Source organism: Fukomys damarensis, unplaced genomic scaffold (genome assembly GCF_012274545.1).
Source record: "Fukomys damarensis isolate Sample0158 unplaced genomic scaffold, DMR_v1.0_HiC HiC_scaffold_19, whole genome shotgun sequence".
In the NCBI taxonomy this organism is placed as follows: domain Eukaryota; kingdom Metazoa; phylum Chordata; class Mammalia; order Rodentia; family Bathyergidae; genus Fukomys; species Fukomys damarensis.
The window spans coordinates 66995478-67003347 of record NW_022900931.1 but is presented as its reverse complement, the minus strand read 5'-3'; the positions used below and the strand labels follow the sequence as shown (position 1 = coordinate 67003347).

Sequence of the window (7870 nt, the reverse complement as noted above, 5' to 3'; positions counted from 1 at the left end):
AGGCCCACGCCCCGTGCGCACACGTGCGCCTGCCTGTGCCACGTCCCGGTGGCGCACCTACCCCTGGGTGGTGGAGGCTGTGACGCTGACCACCATGATGGTGGCGTTGGTGAGGATCTGCTGCAGGTTCTCGTTGTTCTTGCACTTGTCCAGGCTGTTGCCCAGCTCCTGGCGGGGAGGCAGGCACGGAGGCTGAGGGTGGAACTTGCCCCGGCTCCCGCTCAGGCTCCCCAGGGACACTGGGAAGGTGGGGTCTGCACGGTGGGGCCTCTCCTGCCTCCAGTTCAGACGGTCACCGCTCCAAGTGTCAGCACTGTGGCAGCTCCTCAAGGGCAGCCACGCTCAATGGGCCATGGGCCATGCCAACTCAGAGCTCAGGTCACCACGGCGCTTCCTCCACCACCAGCCTGATCTGCACACAGGCAGGGCCCTGTGGTGCTGCCCGGGCTGGGCTGGAGCTAGCGACCTTCCCCGCCAGCCTCGCACATGCTGGGCCTGCCCCTCTCCTGGGGTCCCAGGCACTCCCGCACAGCTACCCCAGGTCTGCTGTGCTCGGGCCTTTGCGCCACCGCTCACCTTGACCGTTCGGATGTAGTCCAGTGCGTTGGGGACCAAGGACTCCAGCTCAGGAAACCTCTTCGAGTACTTGTCCCGGATGAACTTGTGGATGATGTCTAGGGAGGCGGGCAGGGGCTGCCCGTGAGGGAACAGGCCGTGCATGGTCCCCGACACCGCTTCCCATTCCTTATGCCAAAACTCGGGGCGCAAGTTGGCACGAGGACACCCAGCACAAGGACACACGAAGGCTGCGCTCCTGGCCCTTTCACACTCGCGGTGGCTGCCTCGGTCCAAGCCATGAGCAGAAGTAACGCGGGCAGCTTCTAGGACCCGCCCTGGGGAAGGAACTGTGCGCTCCCTTCCCGGGTAAGCTGGACCGGACCGGCACAGGAGCCTGGGGCAGCACGCAGGGCAAGGCCAGCGGGGGTGCGGAGGGCTGCAGACAGGGCTGCCGCGCTGCCCGGCACTCACTCAGCTCGTTCTCGATCTCCACGGTCAGGTTGTTGGCATCCACGATGACGCGGTACTCGGGGGCTGCCTCGACTGGTCCCATCACTGTGAGGAGGAGAGGCGCTGGGTCTGCACCCCGCCCCTGCCCAGGGCACATGGCACCAGCCTGCCTCTGCGCCCCTCTGTGCTCTGGGCCAGTCCGGGCTCCACTTTGTCCTGCCTCCCCCTGCCAGGGCTAATGATCGAGCCCCTGGAGTGACACTCGAGGGTGCGCTGTGTGGGACGCTCCACGGGGACAAGTTCCACAGCTGTGCTCCCCACGTCTGCACCCACGGTGCCCAGGACCCTGGAGTCCTCCCCTGGTTTGTGCCCCGCACTGTGGCCTCTCCCCATAGCTCCCCTAACTGCAGATGATGGGAGCACAGCTACTCCACTTCCAGTCTCCGCAAGTCAACGTCCCCTCCACTTCTGCTTCCGGAAAACCATTCTGCCCACTACCACCTATCACAATTAGTAAGTACTAGGCATAGAATAAAGGCTTTATCATGCAACGTTTTTGTTTTTGTTACTGGGGATCGAACATGGGCCCTTGTGCTTACAAAGCGGGCGGCAGAACCACTGAGCTAAATTCCCAGCCCTCATGTAACGTTTTTAGGGGAGAAGTAGACTGAGGTAGGACGGATGAAAAGAGGGCTCTGGAAAAGGCCCAGAGGAAGACTCGGTACTGGAAGCAACGAGAAGCCAAAGAGCTGTGAGGCCCAACAAGAGAATGAGGAGGGAGAAGCAGGGGTGTGGCACCTTCTGAAGCTTTGGCTTGCTTGCTGATGTACTCCTCGATCTTCATCATGATCTCAGCGAACTGTCAGAAAAGGGGGAGGGAGTCACCAGGGCCCTTCAGAAAGAGGAGTTACTGCTTCATCACCTGTCCGAGCTGTCTGCAGCCCCTCAGCCCGGTCCCTCTCACCATCTTGCTGTCCCACAGCTTGGCGATACTCTTGACGGAATCCCCAGAGAGATCCAGCTGTGTCTCCTCCTGTACATCCTCAATCGCCGGCTCCTCTTCTTCCTCTCCATAGCTTCCTGCTTCCTCCTCTTCTGCTGCCTCCTCAAGGTCAGCCAAGAGCTCATCAGCGAGAGACATCCCGAGGCCTGTGGGGAAGGAAGAACCGATTCGGTTAGACCTCACCTGAGCAAGTCCTCTCCATCAAGTGAAGGACCTCTCTCCTGGGAAGCCTGGTCCTTCTTTATTAGCACTCGAGCTCCGCAAGTTGGAGTGCTTCCTCTTGCTTTGTTCTCCAGGGATGTCTGCATCCCTACCCATGTAAGATATGGCACACCCTGCCAACAGCCACCCTGTTGTGACTTACCCGCTTCTCACCTCTGGGTCTTCGCACAACCAGTCCCCTTTGCCTAAAATGGCTCTCTGCCCCTCTTTAGTGCCCAGCAGCTCCTCAGCCCTCAGCTCCCAGGCTCCATCTGTCCGACCCCTGCACCCTTTTCCAGCCTGCGGCGGGTCCTGCGTGTGTGCCCCGAGGCACTTCCCACATCAGAGCTTAAGCGACTCCTTAGTGGAGCCTGCCTCCCGGGCATCAATCATTGCTCTAAGAGGACAGCGAACGAGGTTACTCCTGACCTATCCCCAGGGCCATAAAACAGGAGGAGCATACGAGGCTTTGGGAGACCAATCCGTGAAGGCCCGGATTTCTCCTTATTAGCCTCCTCCTCCAGACCTAGGAGTTTGGCCTCCGGCCCTCCCGCTGCCCCGCAAACTCACCTCTTCCCTCCTTGAACGACGGTTTCTAGGAAATTAGCTTCACAGCAGCGGACGGCGCTCACGGATGACGTAACGCGCCTAGCCGGACCAAAATGCGCTCTGATTGGCCACCGCCACCGCGACGTTCTTGCCGCGTTTGGAACAACTTTATTAGCACCGACTTCCGGTGCAGTCGGACGAGCGGGGCGCGGAGAGGCGCTTAGCGGGCTCGCGGCCCCAGAGGATCGAGCCGGCTACGCGGAGAGTCGCCTCGGCCAGACTGCGGAGGGTCGAGACCAGTATAAAGACAGCGCAGACTGGTAGCGGTGTAGAGGAGAAAGCAAGGCCTTTAAGCCGTGGTTTTGGGTAGGGAGACGAGGGTGAGGGAAACGAAGCCGAAAATAGGAAACTACATCTCCCAGAAGGCCGCGGGCTTCCTGGGCCGCGAAGCCTGATGGGACCGGTAGTTCTGGACACGGATCAACCTAGACTCCTGAGGCTGAAGGGGTGCGGCCTGGGGTGCCCGGAGCCGGAGAAATGGAGCTGGAGCAGAGAGAGGGGTGAGTGGCCGAGCCGCGAGCGGGGACGGGCCGCGAACTCCAGAGGATGCTGCGGCCCGCGATGCGCCGCCGCCGTCCTGTGCCCGGGGTCCGCTGGGGATTGTAGTTCATGCAACTGCTGTACGCTGCCACTATTGGGGATCCTGGGGTCTACACCGGAGAAGACCGGGATCAGACGGGACTCGGGTCTGAGAGACCTGGAGGATTCAAGAGGAGGGCTGAGGAGTGAGGAGGGGCTGGAGAGCTGGGATCCGGCGCCCCTCAACCCCTCTGGCCCTGCAGGACCATGGCAGCCGTGGGGTTCGAGGAGTTCTCAGCCCCGCCGGGCTCGGAGTTGGCGCTGCCCCCCCTGTTTGGCGGCCACATCCTGGAGAGCGAGCTAGAGACCGAGGTGGAGTTTGTGTCTGGTGGCTTGGGGGGCTCGGGGCTCCGGGAGCGTGACGAAGAGGAAGAGGCGGCCCGGGGGCGGCGGCGGCGCCAGCGGGAGTTGAACCGCAGGAAGTACCAGGCGCTGGTCCGGCGCTGCCGGGAGATCGAGCAGGTAAGTGAATGTGGGGTCCCGCTCAGGGTCACCACCTGATCACCAGCCTGCCGGCCCCGCACCAGTCTCCCTTGGGTCCCCTTCCTCCTCTGCACCCCAGGGCCCCTGCCCTGGACTCAGGGCCTAGACCCTATGGGCAGGTACAGCAGGGCAAGAACTTCGGAATTCTTTTGGTGAGCCGGAGCAGTTGAAGTGCTTTAGAGGGGGCAGGTGGAGCAGTGTTGGGTCTCTGACTCCCTGAAGAGTTTCGTGGGCTTGCTCAGACCGCTGGAGCTGCGAAAGTACCACTGGCTGGTGGCTCAGCGACAGACACATGCCGTCTTCCAGTTTCACTTAAGTTTTTTCTGACACAGGACCTATATAGACCAGGCTGGCCTTAAACTTACAGCAATCCTCCTGCCTCAGCTTCCAGAGTGCTGAGATTACAGGTGCCCCCACACCTGGCTTTGTCTTGCAGTTCAGGGGCAGGAAGTCTGGGACCAGGGTGTCAGTGGCCATTCCGAGGGCTGATGGAGTCCTGCCGCTGTCCATTGGCCTGTTGCTGTTGCCAGTGACCGTGGTGTCCTTTGACGTGTAGCGTTAACCCTGGCCCCTGCCCTCATCCTCACGTGCTGCTCTGTGTGTGAGTCTGTGTCTCAAGTCTCTCCATTATACAAGGACAGCAGCCACTGAGCAAGGGTGTACCCCGGGACCTCACTATGACGTGCTGGCCTCTGGACGCGATCTTGGAATACAGCTCCATGCTGAGGGGCAGGGTCTGGACTCCAGCACACTTTCTGAGGGCACTGAGCCCAGGCTTCGGCCATCATTCAGGTGTGACCCACGGGTCCGTGACAGTCCTCACTAAAGTGGCCACTGTAAGGTCGGGCCCTCAAGGGTCTGCTGTGTGTCACTCTAAAGTACTGGGGACAGGCTGTCCTCGTGGAGCTTGTGTTGGGTTGGGGAGCAGACAGTGAGTGAAGAAAGAACACACAGGATAGGAGAGTCACTGTGTAGGGGAAAAGCAAGGGAGAAGGGGGAGGGGCAGGGTTCTAGCATGGGATCAGGGAGGCACAGGGGCTCCCTCAGCAGGAGACAGCTTTGCTCTTGGGCTTGGGAGCCGTGAGAAGGCCTCAAGCAGAGGGAACAGAGTGTTGAAAGCCCCAGAAAAGTGGGACAGTAGAGCACTGGGAGGCAGACACGGGGTGTACCTGGCTACTTAGTGAGACTGGGGTGTAGCACAGTGTTCGATCCCCAGGACAGGAGTGTGCACGTGTGCTCGGGAGCCAGCATTTGGTGGAAGCCAGCACCTCCGGGTGGACAAGGGGGCAGATGGTGGGTGGGGAGGGAAGTGCCTGAAGCCGAGCAGTGACCGGCGCTCTCTCCTTCACAGGTGAACGAGAGCGTCCTCAACAGGCTGCACCAGGTGCAGAGGATCACCCGGAGGCTGCAGCAGGAGCGGAGGTAGCCCTCTTCCCACCCGGCCAGCTTCTCTGACTGCCAGGGCACCTGGGCCATGAGGGCACAGGGTGCAGGCTTGGATGTGAGCACCGTGTGGAGGGCAGCGCTGGGCAGGCGCAAGCACGCACCAGCTGTGATCCGGGGCAGGCGGCAACCCCGAGCTGCACAGGGGCTGTGCTGGTGAAAAGGGCTGAGCGGCTGAGCTCAGAGCACCCCCACAACCCTTGGCAGGGCCTGAGCCCCGAAGCCTGTGGCCCACTGTGCTCACCTGCCGCCTGCCGTGTGTGGTGGGGGACAGGCCCCGTGTGGGAGCACTGCGTGCCCATCGTCTCGTTCCCTTGCCGCTTGGCCGAGCGTGTCTCGCTAGTGAGTCACCAGCACGCGTTTCCCTGACCCCTTGGCTGTCACTGTCCATTACAGGCAGGAAACCAACAGTCGGACAGATGCCCTGCCCGGGCCCCAACTGCAAAGCTGGGGACTCCAGGCCAAGGGCAGCGGGGGCTTCGGGCAGAGGGGGAGCTGGGCCTGCTGAGCCCCTGCCAGGAGGCCATGGCCCCACTGTTGCATCTCTGTCCACACAGGTTCCTCATGAGGGTGCTGGACTCCTACGGAGATGACTACCGGGCCAGCCAGTTCACCATCATGCTGGAGGTGAGCACCACTACCGGGGCTTGGGGTACCGGGAGCAGAACGCAACCTTCACCTGCCCCCCTTCCCCTCCAGGACGAGGGCAGCCAGGGCACAGATGCCCCCACCCCAGGCAACGCTGAGAATGAGCCTCCCGAGGAGGGGCTGTCCCCACCCAGAAGGACTCCCGCAGCCCAAGAGGGTGGCAGCCCGGCCCCTGGTGAGGGGCCCAGCGGGCGGAAGAGGCGGCGAGCACCACGGGATGGGGGCCAGGGGGGCGCTGCGCAGACCCCAGAACTGGCCCCTGTGCAGGTGTGCAGGAGCCCGGGCGGGGGGAGGCAGGAAGGAGCTCCAGGTCAGGCCCTGGAAATGGCCAGGGAGGGGAGGGCCCAGGGTCCGCTCTGCCTGCAGGGGGAGCAGCCATGGGGAGGCTTCTCGGTTCCCAGGCCCATGAGTCCGATTCCTGTCTGTCTCCCCAGGTTAAGGTCGAGGAAGACTTTGGCTTTGAAGCAGACGAGGCCCTGGATTCAAGTTGGGTTGCTCGGGGGCCTGACAAACTGCTGCCCTACCCTACTCTGGCCAGCCCACCCTTCGACTGACTGCACCCCAATAAACCAACCCCCATGTGCCTCAGTCAGTGCCTGCTGCTCCCACCCCCAGGCACGCATGTGCGCACACTCAGAACCAGGGTTTGGCGTTCACACTTTTATTGGGGGCCAGGGGAGGGGGCCACCTCCCTGTCCGTGGCAGGAAGTGCTCACAGTTTCTTCAGCCACTCCAGGCTGGGGCCCTGGGGGTCCTGGGGGTGGCTGGGCACATCAGGCATATTCCCATCATCTCGGACGGGCACTGTGGGAAAGGAAGGCGGGCCACTGAGACCATCTGGTCCCTGCGGCCCTCTGGAGAAGCCAAAACGGCCTGTCCGTTTATGCTCAGAGAGGGAAGTGGCCCAAGAGAGAATGGGTGATACAGAGACCAACAAGAGAAGCAGTAGGCACAGGAGCCCAGCAGGAACAGAAATCTGGAAAGATGGCTCAAAGCATAAAAACACGGGAAGCGGGTACTGTCATTCGATCTGGGCAGCAGAGTCCACACTCGCAGGGTGCTGCCCTCCGTGGGAAAGACCCACTCACCTGGGTAGTTGTAGGGCGTGACCTGGTTGACCATGACGGAGTATTTGGTGTAGGGGCTGAGTGGGGGCAGAATTATAGCTGTGGAGAGAGAAGTGAGGTGTGGGGTAGGGTGGATCAAGGTATCCCCAGGAGGCTGCTTTGCCCTGGGGCCCTTGCACCCCCTGGGCCCCACTCACAGGTGGAGGGTTGTGGGGGGGTGAGGCCTAGCACTCAGCTATGTCAGCCACAGGGCAGGGACGGGGTAAGTGGGGCAGTCCTAGAAGGGCGCAGTGGTCATGGAGCATGGGGGGCTCGGGATGTTTCAGAGGACACACGAATGCTGCCAGCTGTGGGAGGACGGCTGCACAGAGGGATCACTGACCAGGGGGAGAGTTTTCTAGTAGCCACATTAAGAAAAAAGGATACAAACAAACTTCACAAAGTACTTTAGCCTGGTATGCTCTAACCATTTCCCACAGAATGGACATAAACAGTACACGCACTTTGAAAATTCAGCGTATCTTGTACCATCTCTGCTACCAGCCCTACTTTATGAGTGCAGTGCCCACTGCTGGAGGCCTGTTCGAGGAGCTCTGCCAGCGTGTGGTCTGTGTGCAGAGTCCCAGGCCCCACCCCAGGGAGACTCGACCCACTCGGGGATTTGCTCGGACTCCCAGCTCGCCTCCGCCCTAACCAACTCAATTCAGAGTCGGGGAGGGAAGAAGGTACGCAAAATTAGTTCCCGTTATCCGTTATCACTCTTGGAACCCCGGGGTTCTCAGGGTACAACCGGGGGTAAGAGGACTGAGCACCTCTTGCCCACAGGCGG

At 61.4% G+C, this 7870-nt stretch overlaps 3 protein-coding genes across 4 annotated transcripts in view; 1 reads left to right on the top strand and 2 right to left on the bottom strand.

Annotated features, from left to right (window-relative positions):
- Prpf31 (pre-mRNA processing factor 31) overlaps positions 1-2877 on the bottom strand; it is a 7914-nt gene extending 5037 nt beyond the window's left edge. Inside the window, exons 1-7 of one of the 2 annotated variants that reach the window (XM_010616963.3) lie at positions 2783-2866; positions 2376-2609; positions 1973-2157; positions 1807-1867; positions 1030-1113; positions 577-674; positions 62-168 (exon numbers count right to left, since the gene is read on the bottom strand). In XM_010616963.3, the coding sequence (XP_010615265.1) occupies positions 62-168; positions 577-674; positions 1030-1113; positions 1807-1867; positions 1973-2149 (527 nt within the window). In that variant the 5' untranslated portion in view covers positions 2150-2157; positions 2376-2609; positions 2783-2866. Of the gene's footprint in view, positions 1-61; positions 169-576; positions 675-1029; positions 1114-1806; positions 1868-1972; positions 2158-2375; positions 2610-2782 lie in introns of both variants that reach the window. The other variant, XM_010616962.1, reaches the window with a different exon arrangement.
- Positions 2878-2932: 55 nt separating this feature from the next.
- On the top strand, positions 2933-6612 carry Tfpt (TCF3 fusion partner). Its single transcript, XM_010616966.3, has 6 exons — positions 2933-3321; positions 3604-3862; positions 5235-5305; positions 5884-5953; positions 6026-6241; positions 6409-6612. Exons 1-6 carry the CDS (start codon positions 3299-3301, stop codon positions 6526-6528), a joined length of 759 nt encoding a protein of 252 aa, XP_010615268.1. The 5' UTR covers positions 2933-3298; the 3' UTR covers positions 6529-6612.
- Positions 6613-6619: 7 nt separating this feature from the next.
- Positions 6620-7870, bottom strand: part of Ndufa3 (NADH:ubiquinone oxidoreductase subunit A3) — a 1804-nt gene continuing 553 nt past the window's right edge. Inside the window, exons 3-4 of the mRNA XM_010616965.2 lie at positions 7063-7140; positions 6620-6778 (exon numbers count right to left, since the gene is read on the bottom strand). Coding sequence (XP_010615267.1) covers positions 6687-6778; positions 7063-7140 — 170 coding nt within the window. The 3' untranslated portion in view covers positions 6620-6686. The remainder of the gene's footprint in view (positions 6779-7062; positions 7141-7870) is intronic.

Excerpts from the sequence above, each read along its gene's own strand:
- Tfpt (XM_010616966.3), top strand. The coding sequence starts at position 3,299 with ATGGAGCTGGAGCAGAGAGAGGG. Across the intron at positions 5,954-6,025 it reads AGTTCACCATCATGCTGGAG|GACGAGGGCAGCCAGGGCAC; the intron begins GTGAGCACCACT and ends CTTCCCCTCCAG. Across the intron at positions 6,242-6,408 it reads CAGAACTGGCCCCTGTGCAG|GTTAAGGTCGAGGAAGACTT; the intron begins GTGTGCAGGAGC and ends CTGTCTCCCCAG.